Source organism: Xyrauchen texanus, chromosome 38 (assembly GCF_025860055.1).
Source record: "Xyrauchen texanus isolate HMW12.3.18 chromosome 38, RBS_HiC_50CHRs, whole genome shotgun sequence".
Lineage (NCBI taxonomy): Eukaryota > Metazoa > Chordata > Actinopteri > Cypriniformes > Catostomidae > Xyrauchen > Xyrauchen texanus.
The window spans coordinates 16,063,455-16,089,250 of record NC_068313.1 but is presented as its reverse complement, the minus strand read 5'-3'; the positions used below and the strand labels follow the sequence as shown (position 1 = coordinate 16,089,250).

General features: G+C 42.3%; 1 protein-coding gene across 1 annotated transcript; it reads left to right on the top strand.

The window, feature by feature from the left end:
* The first annotated feature begins 1,871 nt into the window (after positions 1-1,871).
* On the top strand, positions 1,872-20,979 carry LOC127631793 (flotillin-2-like). Its single transcript, XM_052110134.1, has 11 exons — positions 1,872-1,997; positions 2,827-2,908; positions 3,372-3,462; positions 12,195-12,318; positions 12,425-12,543; positions 12,967-13,080; positions 13,173-13,292; positions 13,594-13,808; positions 14,381-14,564; positions 17,831-17,980; positions 19,179-20,979. Exons 1-11 carry the CDS (start codon positions 1,949-1,951, stop codon positions 19,221-19,223), a joined length of 1,293 nt encoding a protein of 430 aa, XP_051966094.1. The 5' UTR covers positions 1,872-1,948; the 3' UTR covers positions 19,224-20,979.
* The last annotated feature ends 4,817 nt before the right edge of the window (positions 20,980-25,796 follow it).

The following is a 25,796-nucleotide window of genomic DNA, read 5'->3' as shown; positions in this document are numbered from 1 at the left end:
TCGAGGCTACAGGCGCTGGCTCTGGGACGGTCGAGGCTACAGGTGCTGGCTCTGGGACGGTCGAGGCTGGCAACGCTGGCTCGCTGACCGTGGCAGGCGTGGGCGCTTGCTCGCTGACCGTGGCAGGCGTGGGCGCTGGCTCGCTGACCGTGGCAGGCGTGGGTGCTGGCTTGCTGACCGTGGCAGGTGTGGGCGCTGGCTCGCTGACCGTGGCAGATGTGAGCTGGAGAGCGGAGGCTTTCCTTCTCCTCCTCCTCCGGGCAGAAGAAGTTGGCAGCGCTGGCTCAGCGATCCGGGTAGGCAAGGGCTCAGGCTCGACAGCCGGAGTCACGAGGGGTGGTTCCTCGGGCGCGAGTTTCCTCAGAACGAGACTCACGTACTCCCTCCACGGGTGGTCTCCGGGTTCCGGCGCCTCTCCCCGCTGGGATGACGGTAACCCGACCCAGTAGATGGTCTTCAGGGTGTCGTCGTCGAACCCGGTGTGGATGGCGACCATGGAGAAGAGTCGTGAGTACTCTCGGATGGGAAAATTTGCCCGGGCCAGTTCGAGGAAAACATGGAATGTGAGAAGTGGCGTGTGAAACAGACAACACGGGGCAGACAACACAGCAACGTGACAGGTACAATGGTACTTCAATGTTTTGTTGGAAATATACCATGATAGTACCATTATTTTCCTTAAAGTACATTTGTCAACACCATGGTAAATACCTTGGTACATGAATATAGTAATTATTAAATACCATGGTACAATTTATCAAAGTGTCATGGTACTATTACCAAAAGATACAATCAACGTACTATGGTCCCACCACATTACTTATTGTAAGGGCCATAACTTGCCACAGTTCAACTGTAAAATGTAGCTTTTCAAGCATCTCAAATCAAAACACGCATTAAAGGTGCGGAGTATTTTCCTCATTAAAAATATGTACATATGTATAAAATCGTATCAACTTACATGAGATGAACGATTGGAACATGAATGCTAGGAACGCATAAGACTGTCAATGCATCCACACCTCAGTGTAAGTCCAAGACGACACACACACACACACACACACACACACACACACACACACACACACACACACACACACACACACACACACACACACACACATGTTGTGTTTCCATGTTTTATGGGGACTTTCCATAGACATAATGATTTTTATACTGTACAAACTTTATATTCTATCCCCTAAACCTAACCCTACCCCTAAACCTAACCCTCACAGAAAACTTTCTGCACTTTTACATTTTCAAAAAACATAATTTAGTATGATTTATAAGCTGTTTTCCTCATGGGGACCGACAAAATGTCCCCACAAGGTCAAAGATTTCGAGTTTTACTATCCTTAGGGGACATTTGGTCCCCTCAAAGTGATAAATACATGCTCACACACACACACACACACACACACACACACACACACACACACACACACACACACACACACACACACACACACACACACAATACAATACTGAGTCCAACTTTAAATGGATATATAGAAGTATATAATATAGAAGATATTATAAACTGTTTTAGAACTAATAAAACATGATATAATTTGTGCAGTTCACGCGATTTATCCGTATTATATATATCTGTAAAAATACACTAGTATGTATATTACATAGAACATGAGGCATACAGTCAGTATTTACACGGACCATATTCTCAAACCTAACGAGCGGCCTACCTAGACAGCACTTAGGAGCGTTCGAACGTTCTAAACGAGTGTCCAGTACTGCTGTCTAGTTAGGCAGCTCACTAGGATTTAACACACAGCACACATTATCGCTTCCTGTGGTGGGCAGTGTCGCCTGTGTTGACAAACATGTATTCTCTCACTAGGGCTGTGGACTCCTAAAAGGCCACAAGATAGAACTGTTACAGATATACTGACGATATAGTACTTAATAATTAGTATTAAACGCCAGAATGGGTAGCTGCTTGACTGTTGGACCGAATGAAGCGCTCGTTGTATCAGGTATCCTGATGTATGTGCTTGTAATGAGGGTCTTTAAAAAACAAACAAACAAAAAAATGCGATTCCTGCAGTGAATACGTATTAAAGTGTGTGTTAACGATTGCTTTCGCGTGAATTATGAGGAAAATAATGTCAAACTGTGTTGTCTTAGCTAGCTTCATTTAGCTGCATTCCTGTTTTTATATTAGTCGCTTATATATTAGATTCCCAAAAATCAAACAATTTCCAAAAAGTTGGAATTAAATTCAAGCGACTTTTGTATTTATTTATTTTCGTGATGTTCAGTGATATGAAATAATTTCCCTCATTAATTCCCACAATGTTAGCTAGGTGTATCATGTTACACTCTAATAGCATTAGTATTTATTATTTCTGAAATCCATTCATTAGATTAAACTCATACAGTCGTAGAAACAGACACTTTAGTATTCTATTGTGGCGACACTGATTTTCAAAAAGCAATGGGTCTAACCAAAAATATGCATTTTATTTATTTATACATTTTTTGGGACATGGCAATACCTTGCCTGTACTTTATTTATTTATTTATGTATTGCCTTTTCCATGTAATCTTTAAAGTACCCAGATGTGTCATGTAAACACATAGTGCATAAATATTTAAACATTCAGTGCCTGATTTATATCAAAGTACATTGGTATTACCATCTGAAGCCATGGTACTGCCACAATACCTTTTCCTATTTAATGTAATTTTAGTTCAGTATTGATCTCTGTTCACACTTTACATTTTTTTTCAATGGAGATGATCACTGCAGTCTAACTGTTGTAGATTTGAATATGATTTATTTATTTATTTTTTCCTGTGCAGGTGCCTCTTGTGACTCTGATGAGAAGACATATGTGGTGGGAGGCTGGGCGTGGGCATGGTGGCTTATATCTGACACTCAAAGGTAATGCCAGTCAAATAAACAGAGGATCACAAGATCACATTTCACCATGTGCTGCAGTTTCAGTAGTTAGAAGTTCACTTTAACAATGGATGTTTTGCTTGACTGTAGAAAACTAAAGGCTGCACCTTGCCAGGGGTGTTTGTTAATCCAGTTCAGCTGTGCATGCTTTTTAGAGGTCTTTACTTGCAGTAACTTTAACATGCATCCACTGTTGTTCAAACAGTAATTTGGAATTATTCCTGTTTGGTAATTTCCATGATCAGCTGAACTGGCTGGACTATGAATGTATCTATGATCGATCATGCTTTTCTATTTAAAATTTACTGAATGCATTCTTCCAGTCAACTCCACCTGTTGTCCATGCCATTTGTTGTCCCACTGAAAATCCGTTTTTTCTTGCTTTAACCATAGTTTACTTGTGGTTGAGGGTATGTTTTTTTACCCTCTGGTGTTTTGTCCCCAGAATTACACTCGAGATTATGACATTACAGCCAAAGTGTGAAGATGTGGAGACAGCCGAGGGAGTTGCTATCACAGTTACAGGGGTCGCTCAAGTAAGCATTGACTAAGTTCGGAATAGCATACTAGGACTCTTACTATTTCTGCCATATGTATATTCCTAAGAAATATTAAGAGTATGGTAGCATGCTCCGAACATAGCAATTCTGCCACGGTCCAACCAGAGCTATATTTGTTATTGTGTTATTACACTTATAATTACATTTCTGTTCTTAGATGTAAATAAACACTCAAATGTATATGGTGGGATGGTCAGTCTTACTCCTGGAGATCTACCATCTTGCAGAGTTAAGTTCGAATTCGAATCACACCTGACCAACTCATCAAGAATCTCATGTGTCTTAAACTCTGCTGGAAGGTAGCTATGAGATTTATATAGCCCGGAATATATAAATAGCAAGTATAATAAATATCAACGCAATAGTCAGGTTCCGGAAGTAATAAATCCCATGATTTTCTACATAGGGGGATAGATTAAAAAACAAAATAACCTTTAAAGTCCTACTGGGAGTCCTGAGTTGGTCAATCGATGGTATGTGCTTCTTTTAAGGCCACCAGTTAATTATTTAAAAATCATGTTTAATAATGGAATATCTTGTGAAGAGCTATACTACCCATGAACCTGACGGGAAATGATCCAGCAATCAGATATTTGCGGTAAACAAAGTGCACCAGACCAGCTTTGCAGCGACTGCCCATTCCCATCAGGTACTGTGAATGATGCAATTGAGTTGGTCTCCCTACACACTACTTTGTGCTTTCAAAACATATTGTTCCTTTAAACCAATAGTTTTGTATTTTTCCATAATTTTTTTTATGCAATTTTGTCATTCGCAATGCTTCATGGGATTGTAGTTCATGCCCCCAGGAAACACATTAAGTACACATTCTTTAACCTTTGTCTGATTTTCAAAAACTTTGTTGCTTCAAATCAAAGTTTGTAATGGTTTTATTCACCTTGGAGCTCACCAGTTTGGTTCATGGCTTAGAACTCTTAGAATTTTATGAAATCCATATGGAAGAAATTTATGGAAATACTTCCGGATTCAAGGCATTTGAAAAAGTGGGCGGGTACTGTTACGCTATTGTGTGTCATACTTACACAACATAAAATCATATCATTTATTATGCTGGTCAATGTTTCTTAAACAACCAGTGTTTTGATATTCTTTTAAGACTTGTATGCAAAGGCCCTTTTCACATGTGAAATGAGTAACAATACTTAAGGATTGTGGATTTTCTTTAGGGACATGCCAGGGTGGTTTTTTAGTGGGGTCAACTAACATTAATATTTTTAGTGTTGGTGGTTTTAATGGGAGACATCATTCTCAAATGAATTGAGCGAGACCACTTCTCAGAGAGCATTTTTGCATGATTATAGCTTGCTGTGCTTAACAGTGAATAGCAGTCAGCACAATAAAACCCTCTGCAAGATGTTTTGTCTCTTTAATGTTTTAGGTATAGTCTTTTTATGCACCGTTGCTGTCACAGCAATGAGCCGTATCAACAATACATTTCAAGACTATCACTGTCAGACGTTAAATGCTCTGCTGTGAATCATGTTCCCATATTTGTGAGGTTCTTTGGAGAGATTGAAGATTTTTCTGATTCTGTCTGAAACTGTTTAAATAAATAGTTGCCATAAAAAGGTTTAAACTGATGTTGTGAACTAGATGTCTTGTAGTACCAACAATCTTACAGTTATGCACCTTTTAATGTGCAGCGAGGATCACCCTGAAGCACTCCAGTTACACTGAAGCACGTCTCTCTGCATTCAGGATGCGCAAAAGTGGTTTTGTGCTGCACTGTATTGCAGCCTTGCTTATTTCTTACTTTTTTACTTTGATGGTTTTGTGCAATAAGAGGTGATAGTTGTTTAGCCTATTTATTTGTTGACTATTCATTAGTTACAACATTGATGTGCGGTACTTAGCATCCGTATATCGCCTAATTACACATGGATTCCTTAACAAGACAAGTCGTTCAGATAACCCACTGACTAGTCCATTATGAAAATTGGTAGTTCTCTTACGAGAGGTTCTCTCGTATTGCGTAAGCTAGCTTACGCTACGGGAAAGATTCATCTTTTCTGAGATATTGAAGCCAAAAAATTATCCTTAATTTTGTATCATTTGTCAACGCAGTGCAGCAACTGCAGACCTTGAGCGGGCTAGCTAGCGAGCTCATTGGTTGCTCTGCGGCAACTGCTGCAGCCTATAGACGAACTTGCGTGAACTCGCGCCCAATGAGAGGCGCCAGCGCTCACTGTCCCAAAGCCCGCCAGAATGGGCGTGGCTAGGGTGCATATAAGCGCAGTTCAGTAGGCTGGAACCCTGATTTTCATCTCTTCAGCGAAGCTCTTCGCATCTCTGAAACTGCAAGAAGCTGCGTCGCCGTTCGAGGGGCATCAAGCAAGCTTGGACAGCGCTCGAAGAAGCCGGCCGCTGCCACCTTCAGCCATCCTGCGAGCTACGCCATCCGGCGACGTATCCTTTTAAAGCAAACTAGTTCCTCAGTGAACTTCACAAAAGAGCACGAGCGTCTTTTTAAAGATGCCTCGCACCTGCGGTTCATGCCGCACCCCTCTCAGCGCCGGAGACCGCCACATCATCTGCGCTCTCTGCCTGGGACTGGGGCATGCAGAGCTCGCCCTCGCTGACGGCGGATGCGACCTCTGTGAGGAGCTTCCAATGTCGACCCTGCGGGCTCGACTCGAAGCGTTCAGGACCGAAGCCGCCGCGCCGCCTTCTGTTTCGCCGCGCCGGAAGAAGCGCCGCTCCAAAAGGCTGCCGGAACCGGGTTTAGAAGCGACTGTCTCGCCGGAGCCTCTCCCTCGAGCATCGCGTTCACCCTCCTGCCCCCCCCCGGGACGCGCAGTTGCCGCCGAGCGGCCGCACTGCTGCCACCTCGGAGAGCGAGGCTGAGGACAAGGGCTGCTGTTCCATCATGGCTTCGGACAGCGAGGAGTGGTCACAAGCCTCCTCATCGGCCCAGGAATCCAGCAGGACCTGCGCCGGAGTCGAAGGGGAACTGATACGCCGCCTCACACAGGCCGTCGACCACCTAGGGCTCGAGTGGTCACCGCCCCCTGAGCAGGCTCCCAACAGACTCGACGGCTGCTTTCTTCAAAGCCTTCACCGCGCGGCGCCTGCGGCCCGGGCCGCTCCCTTCCTGCCGGAACTCCACACCGAGCTCTCTAAATCGTGGAACGCGCCTCTCTCGGCCAGGATTCGATCCCACGTCTCCACCTCTCTCACTTCAGTGACCGGCGCAGCCGAGAAGGGCTACTCTTCCATCCCCCCCGGTCGAGGATTGCCCGCCCTCCGCGAGATGGCGGTCTAAACCAGTGCTCCCGTCTAAGGCCTGCAGAACTACTTCCGCCTGTGTTGGCCGCGCCTATTCCGCCGCCGGCCAAGCCGCATCTGCTCTGCATTCCATGGCCGTCTTGCAGATCCTCCAAGCGGACCTTCTTCGGGAATGGGATGAGAAAGGCAGGCACCCAGAGGCTGTTACAGATCTAAGGAGCGCGACGGACCTCGCCCTTCGCGCCACCAAAGCTGCAGCTCAAGCCCTAGGGAAGTGCATGGCCTCGCTGACTGTAACCGAGAGACACCTGTGGCTAACGCTAGCCGACATGGGAGAAGCCGAGCTCCACGTTCCTCAGCGCCGCTCTCTCCGTCCGGTCTCTTCGGTTCCGCGGTAAGTGGCATTGTTGACCGTTTTTCGGAAGTCCAGAAAGCCACCCAAGCCATGAATCTCTTCCTGCCTCGCTGCGCTAGCTCCTCTGCAGGCCGCCCACGTAACCAGCCTCCTGCACGAGCATCTTCACAGCGCCCAGTTCAACAAAGCCAGACTTCCCAGCGTCGACAGGGCGGCCGCCCCAGATCGCGCTCAGACAGCCGCCGCAGACCGCCGCCCCCCCCGCGGGCCTCGGCCTAAGATTGCGCTGAAACCTGAACAACCGAAGTCCTCCTAGCTTTGTTGAAAAAATGACGGCTCAGTCCCGCCGCGGCCGGAACACCGTCAAAGCTCAGCCCCTGTCAGTCCCCTTCTCTCAGGTTACTACAGTGGTGAATTCAGCAGCCAACAAGCCGGTGTTACTACCGGCTTGCCTGCACTCAAACGCCGTTTTCACGGCGACACAAAAGATCTTGTAAAGAGCAAACATGTCTTATGTGTACAAAATGTGCCCACAATCCAGTGTTCACCCCTACACACAAGCATTACACTTCCCGTGTCCCTATCAGAGAGCAAACATGTCTTATGTGTAGAAAATGTGCCCACAATCCAGTGTTCACCCCTACACACAAGCATTACACTTCCCGTGTTCCTATCAGAGCACACTCACATAAAGCGGGCACAGCCGCTCAGTGTTAGAGTCAATAAGCGCCCACGAGCCCGTCTGCGCGTCCCTCTCTGCCCGCTCTGTCACACGGCCAGCAAACACCTCTCTATGTGTAAGTCCCGTGCCTGTGACTATGCTCGCGCATCACTTAACAGATGTGACTCTTTCCCCATTCATCTCAATCGGAAGTCACTCACAGAACAGCATGTCCCTGCTGTCTGCGAGCAGTCATGCATAAGCACAATAAGCGCGCTCACGCATTCTGTTCAGCCCGCTGTGTACGGCAATCAGGGCGACTTCGGCCATTCACCCTCTAGCGTTACGCTTCAAAGCGTGGGAAGCTATCCCAGGGATATGCAAATGGGTGTTAAGCACAATAAAACAGGGCTATTTGCTACAGTTCGATCGCCGCCCTCCCTGCTTCAGGCGCGGCTCGAAACTACTGTGAACACGGAAGCAGCCTGCATGCTTCGTTCAGAAATAACAAACCTTCTGTGCAAAAGGGCCATAGAGAGAGTGCCGCCTTCACTGAGCGAGTCGGGGCTTTACAGCCGTTATTTTCTTGTCCCCAAGAAAGACGGCGGCCTCAGACCAATATTAGATCTCAGGGTTTTGAACAAGGTGCTTGCAAAAGACCGTTCAAAATGCTTACAATCAGGAAACTCCTCGCGCATGATGCGCCAGGGGACTGGTTTATTTCTCTCGATCTGAAAGATGCCTATTTTCAGATTCAGATAAATCCCGTCACAGGCCATTCTTGAGATTCAGCCTCGGCGGTCAGGTTTATCAATACACCGTCCTTCCGTTCGGCCTGTCCTTAGCACCCGTACTTTCACGAAGTGCATGGATGCGGCGCTTCGCACCCCTGCGGAGTCAGGGCTTGCGAATTCTGAACTATTTGGATGATTGGCTGATTTTGGCACAGTCACATACGGAGCTTCTGTCTCACAGGACAGTTCTCCTCAGTCATCTGAACAGTCTGGGTCTTGCAGTCAATTGGACCAAGAGCTCACTACAGCCCAGTCAGGCAATTTCCTTCCTTGGAATAGAACTAGACTCTGTGGCAATGACGGCTCGCTTATCTACACGGCGCGCGCCGTGTTCAGCGACTAGCCGCGTCTTTTCAGATGAACAGCCTCACGCCTCTGAAAAAATTTCAGAGAGTGTTAGGTTACATGGCCTCAGCCGCAGCAGTACTTCAGCTGGGTTTACTGTGCATGCGCCCGCTTCAGCACTGGCTAAACACCCACGCGTCTCGCCGGGCGTAGGCCACAGGCGCCAGCCGATCAGAGTGACTCAGACCTGTATATCAGCTCTGCAGCCTTGGGCGGTGGCGAATGGTATCAGTGGGGAGTGGCGATGGGAGCTGTATCTCGCCGAAAAGTCATCTCGACAGGCAGCGTCCAACACGGGTTAGGGCGCGGTCTCGCGAGGGCTTCGCCGGTTTTCGATCCTATGGTCAGTTCAGGAAAAGCTCCTTCACATAAATTGTCTGGAAATGATAGCGGTCGAGTACGCGCTCGTGCGCTTCCTCCCGGTCATTCAGGGTCACCGCGTCCTGGTCCGTTCGGACAACAGATCTGTGGTATCCTATCTAAACCGTCAGGGCGGTGTCAGATCCAGGAACCTCTTCCATCTGACAAAACGCATACTAAGTTGGTCCCAGGGCCACCTGCGCTCGCTGAGGGCGACGCACGTGCCAGGCCACCTGAGCGGCGGCCCAGACAGACTGTCCAGAGACAATGTTCCCCCAGGGGAATGGTCCCTGCACGCTCAAACAGTCCAGAAATTATGGCAAATATTCGGCAGAGCAGAGATAGACCTCTTGGCGTCAGAAGAGAACTCTCACTGCCCAGTATTTTTCTCAGCGAGGGCAGCTGGCCCAGGACTGGCCCAACCGCCCGCTTTACGCCTTCCCTCCCGTCTCGCTATTGCCACAGGTAATGCAGAGGATCAGGGAGCAGCGTCACTCGGTGCTCCTCATAGCCCGGCTGGGAGAATCAGACATGGTTCCCGGAGCTTACACAGCTGTCACTGACAGCCCGTGGCCCATCCCAGTGAGAGCAGATCTCCTCTCTCAAGCTCGCGGCACGATCTGGCATCCCCACCCAGAGCTGAGGCTGCATGCGTGGGTGATCAGCGACTACCCGTCGCTTTGCCAGAAGGAGTAATGAACACTATCATACACGCTAGAGCCCCTTCCACGAGAAGACTCTATGCGTCCAAATGGTCGGTGTTTTCAAAATGGTGCACCGACAGAGACCTGGACCCACGGACATGTGGGGTGTCGTCACTGCTCGTGTTTTTACAAGAGCTGTTGGATAAGGGCAGATCCCCATCCACGCTCAAAGTGTACGTGGCGGCCGTCGCGGCATTCGCCGAACCCCTGCACGGCCAAAACAAGCTGGTCATCAGCTTCCTCAGGGGAGCTAGAAAGATGAACCCCCCCGCGCCCCCCCATCGGTTCCTTTCTGGGATCTTTCTGTAGTTCTCGAAGCTATGAAAGCCCCCCCTTTCGAACCGCTTGAATCCGTGGATTTGAAATACCTTTCACTCAAAACCGTTTTTCTGACTGCCCTGTCATCAGTTAAACGTGTGGGAGACCTTCACACGCTGTCTGTCAGCGCTGCGTGTATGGAGTTTGGACCAAGTGACTCCAAGGTCATTTTAAAGCCTAGACACGGCTATGTCCCCAAGGTGATCGGTACTCCTTTCAGAGCACAGATTATTTCCCTATCGGCTCTGCCAGCATCCGATAGCAAATGCGACACAAATCTCCTTTGCCCAGTCAGAGCACTGAGATTGTATACTGCGCGCTCCGCCTCTTTCAGGCGCGCTGAGCAGCTTTTCGTTTAGTTCGAGGGCGCACCAAGGGTCTCGCCACCTCGAAACAGACACTGTCTAGATGGATAGTGGACGCTATTGCTGCCGCGTGCGCGTCGAAAGACCTGCCATGCCCGTTAGGCATTAGGGCTCACTCCACCAGAGGCATGGCCTCCTCGTGGGCATGGTCCAGCGGGATTTCCATTCAGGACATATGTGTGGCAGCGGGCTGGGATTCCCCCTCCACCTTTGTCAGATTTTACAATCTGGAAGTGCCCGCTCTGCAGGCAAAACTACTAGTGGTTTAATACGCTACAGCTCCCCTGGTGAGCTGCACTAATGGGACACATTCCACACAGACCGGCACCGCCGCTCTGTTTTTCCCTTCCCACTATGTGCTTATGTATCACACACACACTGACCCGCACTCTTGCCGGCCAAATATTATTTCCCCACTCACAAGGGCTCCCCGGGTCCCCCACCCCTGGGGCTCATGCAGTGGATGCTTGGCGCGACGGCGTTGACAGTGGGTTCCGTGAGCGTAAGCTAGCTTACATATCTGAGAGAACCTCTCGTAAGAGAACGTCTCGGTTACCTACGTAACCTCGGTTCTCTCTAGATGAGGGAGCAGTATTGCGTAGCTGGCCGTGCTTTCAGCGCCACGGCGATTTTCAGCTTCATTCAATGAAAACCAGGGTTCCAGCCTACGAACTGCGCTTATATGCACCCTAGCCACGCCCATTCTGGCGGGCTTTGGGACAGTGATGGCGGCCTCTCATTGGGCGCGAGTTCATGCAAGTTCGTCTATAGGCTGCAGCAGTTGCCGCAGAGCAACCAATGAGCTCGCTAGCTAGCCCGCTCAAGGTCTGCAGTTGCTGCACTGCGTTGACAAATGATACAAAATTAAGGATAATTTTTTGGCTTCAATATCTCAGAAAAGATGAATCTTTCCCGTAGCGTAAGCTAGCTGACGCAATACTCGTTCCCTCATCTAGAGAGAACCGAGGTTACGTAGGTAACCGAGACGTTTTGCACATTCGTAGTTTGCTGTTTCCAATATAGTTGTCACTGCCTCATCTTCTTTGTAAGGCTCTTTGTAAAGCCTGGATTTACAGTGAGACATTGCCATGAAACAATCACAAAACTTTAACCACTCTTTCCTGACATTTAGATCCTTTGGAAGGAAAAACAGATCTTCAGGTGTTACACACTGCCAGCTCAATGTTTGGTGAAATTCCCCAAAGTCTTACTTTTAGCTTTAGTTATTACAGCTAAAATAATTTATCTTCTTCTGGAGTTGATGTCTTATATTGTCTTATAGGATCTCTCCTACTTCCTTCTTATTTCTCACCGTGACTTGTGGGTGGTCATGTGTTAATGTAGTCATCTGTTTGATGTCAAAAAATTTGCAGAAGATTAGATCAATTTATTTTTGCAGAAGTTTCAATAAATGTAAATTTTGGAACGGAAGGAATTTTTGAGATATGAAAGTCACAGTAAGTTTACATAGAATATCAAGCATTTCATTTCAAAAGAGCAAGGGAAATTTAATTTTACATGATCGGCCGTCTTTAATGCTTGCCATGTCTTTTTTGTTAGGTCAAGGTTATAACTGATCAAGACTTACTGGCTGTTGCCTGTGAGCAGTTTCTGGGAAAGTCTGTCATGGAAATCAAAGGTGTTGTCCTGCAAACCCTGGAGGGACATTTACGTTCAATCTTAGGTTAATAATATCTAGGCTTAAACATTATAATAATAACCTCCTTTAAAATAAACTAATTCATATGTGATTCTGTAAAGCTAATGTTTTGTTGATTTTATAACCACAGGCACTTTAACTGTGGAGCAAATCTACCAGGACAGAGATCAGTTTGCTCGACTGGTGAGGGAATTCGCAGCTCCTGATGTGTGTCGAATGGGCATTGAGATCCTGAGCTTCACAATTAAAGTGAGTAAACTAAAGGCCAATGACTTGAGAGATCTGCATACATTCAGGGCTACTTATTCAGCTTTTTCTGCCCCAGAAGGACATGGAGAGAAAGAGATTGCAGCCAGCTAATCAAATCAGACCTTGCCAGTTTGAGAAAGTGCTTACCATGTTTTGTAAAATATGCATTAGACGGTCAATGGCAGTGGTGATAAGACCCAAAAGATGCTTGGTGTGCTTTATCAATTTTCCATTTGTGCACCTATAGTACATAGACATTTGTTGTACAGTATATTCATGAATTTAATTAGCTGTTCACAAAGTATAAATGCTGGAGTTCTAGCATAAAAAGCAACAGAAAATTATCACAATTATATAATTCTAATATTTTGAAAGTTAAGTATAATTTCCAAATCACTGCCGGACACTTGTCCTTCCTTACAGGATGTGTATGATAAGCTTGACTACCTAAGCTCTCTTGGGAAGACGCAAACAGCGGCTGTCAAAAGGGACGCAGACATCGGGGTGGCCGAGGCAGAGAGAGATGCAGGGATTAGAGTAAAAGACTTGTGGCTTCACTCTCTATAGTGCAGATGCATTTATCCATTAGATGTGAGACGTTCATTAGCTTCTCTGTTGTCCCTATTCAGGAAGCTGAAATGAGGAAAGAAATGATGTACGTCAAGTTCTTGGCAGACACAAAAATGGCCGACTCCAAACGAGAGTTGGAGCTGCAGAAAGCTGCTTTCAATCAAGAGGTGGACACTAAGGTTTGGTTTGATTTCTCTCAACTGTATCCACGGTCATCAGCTGGTCACCAAGAGCAAATATTCGTTGTAAACATGATTTTGAACAGAAACAGAGGATATATTTGGACTTATTCACACCTTGAAGGATAGGGATTAACATTAGCCTCCGACAGGCCTAGTTTTTTTTTTTAGATCAGATCGATCAATCAGTGAATTGAGCAATCATTTAGCCAAACAAAGATTCAGTTGGGTTTTGGTGTGAATAGACCTTTCATCTTAGATGAGAGTGATAGTGAATGTTCGACCTGTCTCCTCCAAACAGAAAGCTGTAGCACAGCTGGCCTATGAACTGCAGGCAGCTAAAGAGCAGCAGAAGATCAGATTGGAGGAGATTGAGATTGAGGTGGTACAAAGGAAAAAGCAGATCACCATTGAGGAAAAAGAAATTGAAAGGACAGAGATGGAGCTGATTGCTATGGTTAAACTCCCTGCTGAGGCTGAGGCCTACAAGATGCTGCAGCTGGCAGAAGGACGGAAGTGAGTGTGTTTGGATTGTCCTGAATTATGTTTGTATGGCTAACATTACAAACACATTTGTACTTTTCTAATTATTAATTCAGATGATTATGTATACCTATTGAGTGAATCTCACAAGGCCTATCAAGACAAAAAAAATGTATCACCCTAAAAACTTTATAATTTGCTTAAAGCATTTTTTGCATTGTGACAAACCCAAATAGGGCATTTTATTACATTTTACATTTACATTTATTCATTTGACAGACGCTTTTATCCAAAGCGACTTACAAAAGAGGAAAACATAAGCAAGACAGAGGTACGAAAAGTGCCATACTACAACGTTTCACTATCATCAGAATAGTATACAAAACAGATTTAAGTGCAACAAGAATTGTAAATTTTTGTTTTGTTTTCGTGACCGGTTAAGTGCTTTTGGAAAAGATGTGTTTTTAGCCATTTTTTGAAGATAGAGAGTGAGTTAGCTTCACGGATTGAGTTGGGAAGGTCTTATTAATCAGATACCCTTTATTTATGTGGTGATCTGTCACACTGACTGAAATAAAGTGTATTGTATTTGTACTCCTGGACAGGTTGAAGAAAGTTCTGAATGCTCAGGCAGAGGCAGAGAAGATCAAGAAGATTGGAGAGGCAGAGGCCAGCTCTATCTCATCTGTGGGAAAAGCCGAGGCAGAGAGAATGAGGTTGAAGGCAGAGGCCTACCAGCAGTATGGAGATGCTGCCAAGACTGCCCTAATCCTAGAAGCACTGCCCAAGGTGAAGGAACCTTTTCTGGCTGTTTAACAGATCTGGCTTAGATTAGAAAATGTATTATTTGGATTTGGGATGTCAAAAGTACTGGTACTTCAGGACCAGGTCTATACAAAAAAAAAAATGTAAACAAAACAAATTACAAATGTTAGTAATCAAACCATTATGACAAGAAAGAGAGAAAAACACTCTATTCATTTATTTATGTTAACTTTAATAATTACTTAAAAAACTAAATTGAGAAATACTTCAAGGCAACATGTTTTAATAAAAATTATTAATATGTATTAAATTCTTTATCTTTTAATGATGTGGCATCAAAACTGGTCTCATAAACATTACTTGACCGTGGCAACATTTTTGCAAAAATGAAATTATGTGCTTTATTACACATTTGTTTGCAGTTTACCGGTGAATTATCCAGCGAGGGGTGCCAAAAGCGAGTAAAAGTGTGTCAGACAAGGTTTTTAAGGTGAATATTATGGAGGTTTAATGACTAAAATGCACCTCCCAAACCTAAAACGTTAACTTAAACCTAACCAATATTGATCTAAAATAAAATGAGAGGTAAACAAAACTGACATACCCTAAACCAACACCTTAACCTAACTGTTACTGTCCAAAAAGAAAATGAGAAATGAAAAGCACAATTTCTGAAGCAACTATGTCATATAGTGATGCTTCTTTTACACTCTCATCTGACACATCAGCTTGCATACCTGACTGATCTCAAACCACGGTTTTTCGAGTTGAAAGTGAAACACTCAATGAGGTGAGCTACTGCAGAAGCTAATCATGTTGGAATAAGTGTGTCAATGTAGGTGAGTCTGTAATACAAGCTTAAAATGTATTGTTTTTCAAATGATGCGTTATAGTAAAAGTGTTTCAATATCATAACAGCAGTGTGTGTCTAACAGAGTGAAAAATAAGTGTTTATAAAGTCATAATCTGCCATTGTTCTTGTGATTTGTGTGAGAGTGAATAAAAAGCACAGTTGTTATAGCACCTCTAGTGTTAATTTCACCAGGAAAATGCAGCAAAACGTAGAACACGGCACGTAAAAGTCAGTTTGTAAAAAGTTATAGAAACGTTCATACTTTGAGTCTAGGTTGCATATTGAGATTAGTGAAATTTCCCTTGCATTGGTGTGAACTACTGATATTTTAGAATTGTGAAAACTTCTGTTCTCCTCTACTTCTGATGTTGCTCCCGTGCAGACAGAAAAAACATCTGCTCAGATGGTGACTCAAGTGTGTGAGAAAACCTAGAGATTTTCCTGAATCAGAGCTGTATGCATGCTCAGTGTTTCAACATATGAATGTTAAGTTTTTCCACTATGGAGCTGAAGCTTTGAATGAAATCTTGTGTGTAAACAAGTTGAGAAATTTACATTATCAATTTGTGAAACAACACATATACACTCACCTGCCATTTTATTAAGTACACCTGTACATCTACTTATTCATGCGATTATATAATCAGCCAATCGTATGGCAGTGGTGTAATGTATAAAATCATGGAGATACGGGTCAGGAGCTTCAGTAAAGAATGGTGAAAAATGTGATCTCAGTGATTTCTACAGTGGCATGATTGTTGGTGCTAGATAGGCTGCTTGAGTATTTCTGTAACTGCTGATCTCCTGGGATTTTCATGCACAACAGTCTCTAGAGTGTAAAGAGAATGGTGTGAAAAACCAAAAACATCCAGCAAGTGGCAGTTCTGTGGGTGAAAACGGCTTGTTAAATCAGAGGTCAGAGGAGAATGTCCAGGCTGGTCCAAGCTGACAGGAAGGTGACAGTAACCCAAATAACCACATTACAACAGTTCTATGCAGAAAAGCATTTCTGAACATACAGCACGTCGAGCATTGAGGCGGATGGCTACAGCAGCAGAAGACCTCTCCGGGTACCACTATTTTCAGTATAGAACTGGAAACTGAGGCTGCAGTGGGCACAGCTCAACCAAAAGTGGACAGAAGACTATTGGAAAAAAATCACCTTTTCTGACAAATCTGGATTTCTGCTGAGGTACATAAATGGTAGACCCACTACAGCCTCAGTTTTCTGTTCTTGGCTGACAGAAGTCTTCTGCTGTTGTAGTCCATCCACCTCAAGGTTTGACATGTTGTGCATTCTGAGATGATATTATGCTCACAGAATTGTACAGGGTGTTAATCTGAGTTACTGTAGCCTTTCTGTCAGCTCGAACCAGTCTGGCAATTCTCCATTGACCTCTCTCATCAACAAGGCATTTTCATACAAAGAAATGCTGCCCACTGGATTTGTTTTGTTTTTAGCTCCATTCTCTTTACACTCTAGAGACTGTTGTGTGTGAAAATCTCAGGAGATCAGCAGTTACAGAAATCCACAAATCCCATCTGGCACCAACAATCATGCCACGGTCTAAATCACTGAGATCAAATTGTTTCCCCATTCTGATGGTTGATGTGAATATTAACAGAAGCTCCTGACCCATATCTGCATGATTTTTTACATTACACTGCTGCCACACAATTTGCTGATTAGTTCAATGCTGCCGGGTGTGATTAATATAAACAGTCCCTTATGCCTTCCGTGAATGCAAACAGGTGGAACAAATCAGGTATGTGCCAAAATATCAGATCTGTGCATAAGATGTTGCAGTGTAAATGCACTAATGTAGTCTAATAGATCTGCTGCTGTTCTTTATGTTGTTAATATTAATCAAACAACAACATTGAAAAGAAGACCACTGACTGTTCTTTATTTATTTGTTATTATTAGCCTACTGTGTTCTTAGTTTACTTTATGCATAAGCTACTTCTTTATTATTATGACTATTTACCTAAATAATTAAAAACATAAAGCAGTGTTTTCTGAATTAAGAAGCACTAAGGCAACTTTCCATTCTCTTTATTTAATATATTTACATTAATATTTAACTTAATTTAAAGGAGTGTGTTTTACAGCATAATAGCATATACAATTTTTACTGTGGTATTAGATTTCAAATATCAACAATTGTGAAATATCACTGGTATTGGTACCAACTAAAATATTGGTATTTTATAATATTCTGCTCAGGTGGCCAACGTTTCTGCCTAATAGATATAGGATTTGCTCAGCAAGAACAAAAGTTAGAGGGAAAATGGTTGAGAACCCTAATATAGACTGTTATTATATGCATTATAAGTATGTAAGTATTTCTCCTTAATACAGTTTTACAGGGTTGGTATTGATATTTAATGCTGTTTGTCACATTTTGACTACCTAACTTCTGTCCATCACTCGCAGATCGCTGCCAAGGTGTCGGCTCCTCTGGCCAAGACCAATGAGATTGTTATTCTGAGTGGGGAGGACAGCCATGTGACCGGGAATGTAAACCGTCTTCTGGCCGAGCTGCCAGTGTCCGTTAATGCACTTACAGGTGTTGACCTGTCCAAGGTGAGAGCTCAAGTTAATTCATGTACATGATCTAATCAGCTATTGATTAAACCCTCTGAAATAAAGCAGACCTTTCAAGATAAAATATTCAGGCACATTTTCTTAAATGGGCAGTTCACTCAGAACGTTTTAATCATTATCCATTTTCCTGCCTCCTGAGTGGGCAAATAAGCATGCTGTGCCAATGATACAAGGTATGTGTGAATCTTCCGAAATCTGTCACGAACATGCCTGGGTCATATTTTACCCCTAAAGTCATATAAAAATAAATAAATAAAAACAATATTTTTATCACAATATCATTTACATGACAAGTAAAACTGAAAGATTTATAAAAACAAAAGTTAAAAAAATTAAATAAAAAAAAAATCTCATATCACAAATAGAAATAAATAAATATATGTACAGTATAATTAAATAAGAAAAAATATTTTAAAAAATAATGATTTATTGAGATTATATAAACTCAGCAAAAAAAGAAAAAGCCCGGATCTCAGTCCCATTGATCACGTCTGGAACGCCTGGTGAGGGCTAGGGCCATTCCCCCCAGAAATTTCCGGGAACTTGCAAGTGCCTTGGTGGAAAAGTGGGGTAACATCTCACAGCAAGAACTGGCAAATCTGGTGCAGTCCATGATAACGAGATGCACTGCAGTACTTAATGCACCCCCACCCCCCCCCCCCCACAAAAACACACACACCCACACACACATTATTCCATTTCTGTCTGTTACATGTCTGTGAATCTTGTTCAATTTATGTTTTAGTTGTTGAATCTGTTTTATGTTCATACAAATATTTACACATGTTAAGTTTGCTGAAAATAAAAGCAGTTGAAAGTGAGAGGACGTTTCTTTTTTGCCAAGTTTATTATTGAAATGAAAAAGTATGCATAGATTAAGTTAGTATTGTACTTTAATTATAAAAAATACGTTTTTTTTATGTTATTGTGAAAATTTGAGAATTAAATTAGATTTCTTTGCATTACAGTAATGAGAAATAATCTTAATGGTCCTAAATCAGGCTTCTTTTTCTTAATGCAAACTATAATTTTTTTAATTTAAATTGTTATTGATTGAAAGATGATCCAGACATTTCTTTGTATGATTCACCTGTATGATTCACCTGCATAATTCATATCAATAAGCTGGCAGTAATTTTGGAGAATGATTAATTAAACAGAATTTTATCTTTTGCAGATCCCTCTTTTGCAGAAGTTGACAGATGCTCAAACATGGAACTAAACAGTCCTGTCTTTTCCATGGTATGGTGTATGCACTCACTGAAACTGCCTTTATACTTGGAAGAGATTTTTTCTTATTAAATACAAAAACAAAACAAAAAAGCAAACATTTAGATTTGGATACCTCTGGTGCCTTAATGTTTTATTGGACCAGAATATTTGCATGCACTGCTGCTCCCATGTACCACAATCTTTTTATTTTTATAATTTGAAACCTTGTCCCATATGTAATATATGAGCTTTAGAACATGTACTTTTTTTTTTTTTTTTTTTTACTTTTTTATTGTCATAGTACCAAATTATAATTTTAACCTATCACAAGACCTTTTTAATATTTACACTAAAGTGACACTTTAACACTTCATCTGGTGAGTCAGCTTTAGATTACAATAAAAACAAAATTCCCCTCCAAACACTACTTTTTAATTAATCGTAGGACATATGTCTACTGTTGTTACTTTTCAGATCCTGCCCTGATTAATAACATTCAGGAAGCCATTGATCTTATAGGCTGTAGAGTAGCAAGTAGCATTTTAGTGGACTGAGCTCTCTGGCAGTAGCATTACGGGTAATTATCTGTGTCATCTTAGAGTCTGCCAAGCACTTCTCTTACTTTTAAATGTTATAGGCACATTGATAGACATGGCTTTTAAAACCAAATTAGCTACTGATTTGTATGTATGTTTTCTGAGCTCATCAATATTTTGGATCATTCTTTGGCACTATTTTTGCCTGTACATTTGTATGATATTGGATTGTATATGTGTTTAGTTTAATTTATAAGCCTCTTTTGGACTATTCTAGGCCAAAATTAGTTTATTCAATTTTTAGCATGAAGAGCAAAGACTTTATTTTAAATTTAGTTTTGAAGAGATGTATCACTTGTTGTTAGCAGACTCTGTCTGGATATCTGACCAATTCAGTGCGAACAAGTTTCATGTGAAGAGAGTTTTTTTTAAAGATAGTTTTTTATCGTTGAGTCATACTGTGGCAGCGGGGGTGGGGTCAAGTGCCCGTCCGGAGAGAGGGAAGCGGTAAGGGCACTTAACCACACCCCCGCTGCCACACATACATTACAAAATATTTTCTAAAATATTAGCACTAGTTACACAATTACTGTAAATGATAATATCTGAGCAATTGAAATCACCTTTTATCAACAATACCGTCCTGTTCTGTGGAAGTTTATTTAGTTTGTGTACTTAATTGTCACTGTGAAAGCTACATTACCTTGTTTTTCTCTTTTGGTCAAAAGTGAATGACAATTTGCAATAGAGATTTGTGATATGTTCCTTTATTTTGCTTTTTTAAGGGGTATTTCACTCAAAAATGAAAATGTTCTCATCATTTACTAACTCTCATTCCATCCCAGATGTGTATGACTTTCTTAATTTTGCTGGACACAAACGAAGATTTTTAGAAGAATATCTCAGCTCTGTAGGTCCATACAGTGCAAGTGAATGTTGACCAAACTTTGAAGCTCCAAAAATCTATAAATTATAAATCTCCTGCCCTGACCAGTAGGTGGCGATATACACAAATAATGCAAATCACCAAAAAGTAAAAGACGGTGAAAGTGGAGATTTATAGTAAAAAACTGACTTAAATATTTATATGTTTCTCACCCACACCTATCATGTCGCTTCTGAAGAAATAGATTTAATATTTACTTTTATGGATTTTTTGGAGATTTAAATTTCTGTCCACCATTCACATCCATTGTATGGAGCTACAAAGCTGAAATATTCTTCTAAAATTCTCTGTTTGTATTCAGCAGAAAAAAGAAAGTCATACACATCTGGGATCTACGGTGATCGGGAGGGGACATGTTTGGTTCACTTAGTATTGTTGTGGCCACGACATATTATCTCATGGGAACGTGATAATATGCTGTGGCCACGAGACATTAATTTGTGGGAACGTCATATTAACTCGTGTGAACGTGATAATAAGTCGTGGCCACAATATCATTTTGTCGAGGTAACAACATCCTTAGGCCCCACTATCGTTGGGCCTACTTTAGTTTATGAAACATTTGAATATGGAGAATATATCATGTCATGATAAAGGCATACAATGCACATGAAATATTCTGCATAATTAAGCCTGAATGCTCAGATGTCAGCTTTTTCTTCTAATCCTCTCAATATTTAATCTGCCAGCAACTGTGGAAGACTCCCCATCCCACCAGCAGCCTGTTTCACCTCATAAATCCCGAATATCTCCTCACTCTTTGAACACTCGTCCTCCAGGCAAAATATTAAAAGAACCCCACAGCCAAGGACGGATTAAGAACTGAGAGGCCCATGAACAGGTGTTGTGCCCAAGGGTGTAGATTTGTAATATATATATATATTAGGATTTTATACTACAGTGACAACTGCTCAGGAAATAATTACACATTATTTTGTGTCTCTTTTACTAACTCATTTAATGACACATTTTTGTAGATTGTGTGTTCAACATGCATAATTATAATATTTTTATTTTATAAATTTGTTAGTTCTAAATGATCCATGCTGTAGTCACAGCAAATGTGCTGTAGTTCCCTATCTTGCAACGTTGAAATAAACATTATCATATATTGGAATAAAATCTGTTTATTATGGGCAGAGTCTCATTTTCAGCATTTCTCTTGATTTTACCTTCGTCATTCTTCTGTCTGGATGCTCGGAATGTCATAAAAAAAGATTTGGTTGAATAAAACTAAAACAACTGTATGTCCCATATCGCATTTGATTAGAATAACCTTATTATTCGGGGGTGATAAGGGGTCATTTTAACTCACCTGCCTGGATTCTAACTCCCTCATTCTTCTATCTAGATGCTCAGATAGTCATAAAAATAGGTTTGGTTAATTGAAACAAGCAACACTGTATGTTCCCTAAGACATTTTATATTTTTGACATAGACAGTCTTATTATTCAAGAGGATAATAACTGGGCGGAGTCATTTATACCCAACTTCCTAGATTCTACCTCCCTCATTTTTCTGTATAGATGCTCAGTTAGTCATAAAAATAGGTTTGGTGGAATAATAAATTATACACTTTATGTTCCATAACACATTTGTCTCTTTTGGCATAGACAGTCATATTATTCAAGAGGTTAATAACTGGGTGGATTAATTTTTTATACACCTGCTTGATTATACCTCCCTTATTCTTCTGTCTAGATGCTCAGATAGACATAAAATAGGTTTGGTGGATTGACATAGACTGTCTTATTATTCAAGGGCGTAATAACTGGCTGGAGTCATTTTTACCCACAGACCAAGATTCTACCTCCCTCATTCTTCTGTATAGATGCTTAGGTTGTCATAAAAATAGGTTTGGTGGAATAATAAATGCTAAACTGTATGTTCCATAATACAATAGATTATTTTATCATACACAGCCTTATGATTCAGTGGGGTAATAACTGTTCGCCTTCCTTTAATGCATATTGCGGCGCCGTTTTGTGGTCTGTTCTGCGTAACGTGGCGGCTCATTGTTGCTTATCGCGGCCCATTCGGCACGTTTCGCAGGCGAACCACCGGCCCGCTAGGTTCTCCCGATGGATATTCCGCCCTGATCGGCCCAAAAGTGCATCGGCCCACCGGGAAAATGCCTGGTATGCCAGATTACCAGTCGAGCCCTGGTCCTGAATCTCTGTGGTTATTAAAAATACCAGGGCACTATTTGTAATGAGTACAGGTGTAACCATAACTGTAACAACTTCAACCCACGTACAAGCAAGGTGGATCCTGAAGGCACTTGATGATATGGCAACATGGGCAAGGATGAAGTTCAAACCAAAGAAGTCAAGAAGCATGGTAATCAGAAATGGGAACAGCAAGTTCCAAGTCCAGGGGGAGGTTATACCAACAATTGTGTAAAACCCAATAAAATGCCTTGGGAAATGGTATGATGCCTCTCTCACCGGCAGAAGCAGCGTATCCTGGACAGAGAAACAGGCAGGTGAATGTTTGAGAAAGATAGCGGGATCAGGCTTATCAGGGAAGTTTAAGGCCTGGCTCTTCCAGCATGGTCTGCTACCAAGATTCACGTGTCCACTGACAGTTTATGAAGTGCCTATATATCAGTGGAACGAGTCGAGAGGTGAGTGAACAAACACCTCCACAGGTATCTCAGAATTCCACCAAGCTTCTTGTCAGTAGGGCTATAAATCAGGTCTGGACAGGTACAGCTACCCCTATTATCAATTGTGGAAGAGTTCACTCCAGCGATGCAAAGATCAGAGGTGCAGGTGTCACTACAAGATCAGGATGCAAGTGGGCAGTTGACACATCAGTGGCACAGGCAGAAAGCATGCTGAAGTTGAAGGACATCATTGGGAACCCATGCATGGGGAGACAAGGACTCGGAACTACCCACTTTCCAACAATGCATGGACAAAGGTTGGCAGGTCTGGCTATTTCTAATTGAGGTTGGCTGCAGGGGGTTCCCTGCACAATCTGTGTGGAACATGCTCACAGCCCTGGGAGTAGTAGGAAGGGAGATGAAGACAGCTGTGCACAGGTTAGTGGAGGCAGCTGAAAGAGCCTCTTTCTGTCACCTTGCGTGCACTGCAGGATTTTAATCCATGACATCCGTGTAGTGTGTTACTAATGGTTTTCTTTGAGACTGTGGTCCCAGCTCTCTTCAGGTCATTGACCAGGTCCTGCCGTGTAGTTCTGGGCTGATCCCTCACCTTCCTCATGATCATTGATGCCCCACGAGGTGAGATCTTGCATGGAGCCCCAGACCGAGGGAGATTGACCGTCATCTTGAACTTCTTCCATTTTGTAATAATTGCGCCAACAGTTGTTGCCTTCTCACCAAGCTGCTTGGCTATTGTCCTGTAGCCCATCGCAGCCTGATGTCCTTACACAGCTCTCTGGTCTTGGCCATTGTGGAGAGGTTGGAGTCTGTTTGATTGAGTGTGTCTTTTATACAGGTAACGAGTTCAAACAGGTGCAGTTAATACAGGTAATGAGTGGAGAACAGGAGGGCTTCTTAAAGAAAAACTAACAGGTCTGTGAGAGCCGGAATTCTTACTGGTTGGTAGGTGATCAAATACTTATGTCATGCAATAAAATGCAAATTCATTATTTAAAAATCATACAATGTGATTTTCTGGATTTTTGTTTTAGATTCCGTCTCTCACACTTGAAGTGCACCTATGATACAAATTACAGACCTCTACATGCTTTGTAAGTAGGAAAACCTGCAAAATCAGCAGTGTATCAAATACTTGTTCTCCCCACTGTATGTGTATAATCCAGATTAAACATCTCCAGTTCTTGACTATGAGATTCTATTTCATCTGTATGTTTTGACTGGTGATCCGGTGCTGGAATTTGTTATTTTGAATGTTATAGTAAGTTTTAGTTGTGGCTGTTATCAATGTCGTTTTGCGTTTGCAGTTTTTCCGCAGTTCGCATACTTTCCGTGTCCCCCATTGTGATGACCTTCTTGACCGTGTTGTTTATGTGTATGTAGAGTGTGTGTGTGTTGTCTTTTTCTCCCTATCTTTTAATCGCTCTCAGGTGTGCAGTAACCAGGTGAGCTGATTGTTGATGGGGCGCACCGGTGCACAGTGTTTCCTCCTTATATAATATGTGTTTTATTTACTTTTTTCCGAGAGTTTGTGGTTGTCCCTGTCTGAATTTCAGAATTTGCTGGGGTTTTTTCATATACAGAACTGTCAATAAATGTGTCTGTGTTTCTTCTGCTACTCTCATCTCCCCACGTCTGTTATTGCATTTTATTTTTAAAGTGTAACACCGATCCACTGACGTACAGATGAAATCTTGTTTCTTTAATATAACATTTTATATTTGGGTAAATTAGAATCCAACACCTCTAAAAATTAAAGGCAAGAAGTTACCACTTGATCAATCAGCCATATTCTTAATCAATGTGCTGATCAATGTATTAATCTACTGACTAACAAAAGCCCAAAACTTATAGTGGTAGATGTAGAGATGAAATAACCATATTATGTAAAATATTTGGGTGCTTGAATCAGTTATTAAGAATAACTGTTGATCAAAACAGCTAATTTAAAATAATATTTTAGAGTGCATAATATAATTAATACTCAAGAGTTTTGCTGCACTGCCCCCCACAGTACAATTTCTGTACAGTTTATATTTATTTAGACCTACATTTGTATTAAACTTCATTTTCAAACAGCTTATTTCAGCTGTAACAAAGGTGATAGGCCTAAAGGACTTTATTAGCAGAATAACATGGGATATGCATGCATTTTCCATCTATGGGTACACTTAATAAAATAAAAACATTTGGTCTGTATAAGGTGGTGAAGTTTAGTCCAGATTGCCGGTTCTATATGTGAAGAATTTATAATGCATATATAAATGCATATATATAATTTTGTTTACGTTGGCAAATGAGTAGTAAAATGGTTACCATGTGGTTCCTGTGGGAATGCAGTTGTATCCCAAATTTAAGGACATTTGTAATTTGATAGTTGCTCCAATTAATGAACTAGTGCTTGTAGCAATGAAGCTTGGTCCCTTAATCCATAAGAACTATACATAGGCGCTTGCTTTGGTGTTGCCACCCCTC

Bases quoted from the DNA above. Each gene is read 5' to 3' on its own strand.
- LOC127631793 (XM_052110134.1), top strand. From the start codon at position 1,949: ATGGGTAGCTGCTTGACTGTTGGACCGAATGAAGCGCTCGTTGTATCA. The intron at 3,463-12,194 runs GTAAGCATTGAC...CTTTTTTGTTAG, and splicing joins CAGTTACAGGGGTCGCTCAA to GTCAAGGTTATAACTGATCA. The intron at 12,544-12,966 runs GTGAGTAAACTA...CCTTCCTTACAG, and splicing joins TCCTGAGCTTCACAATTAAA to GATGTGTATGATAAGCTTGA.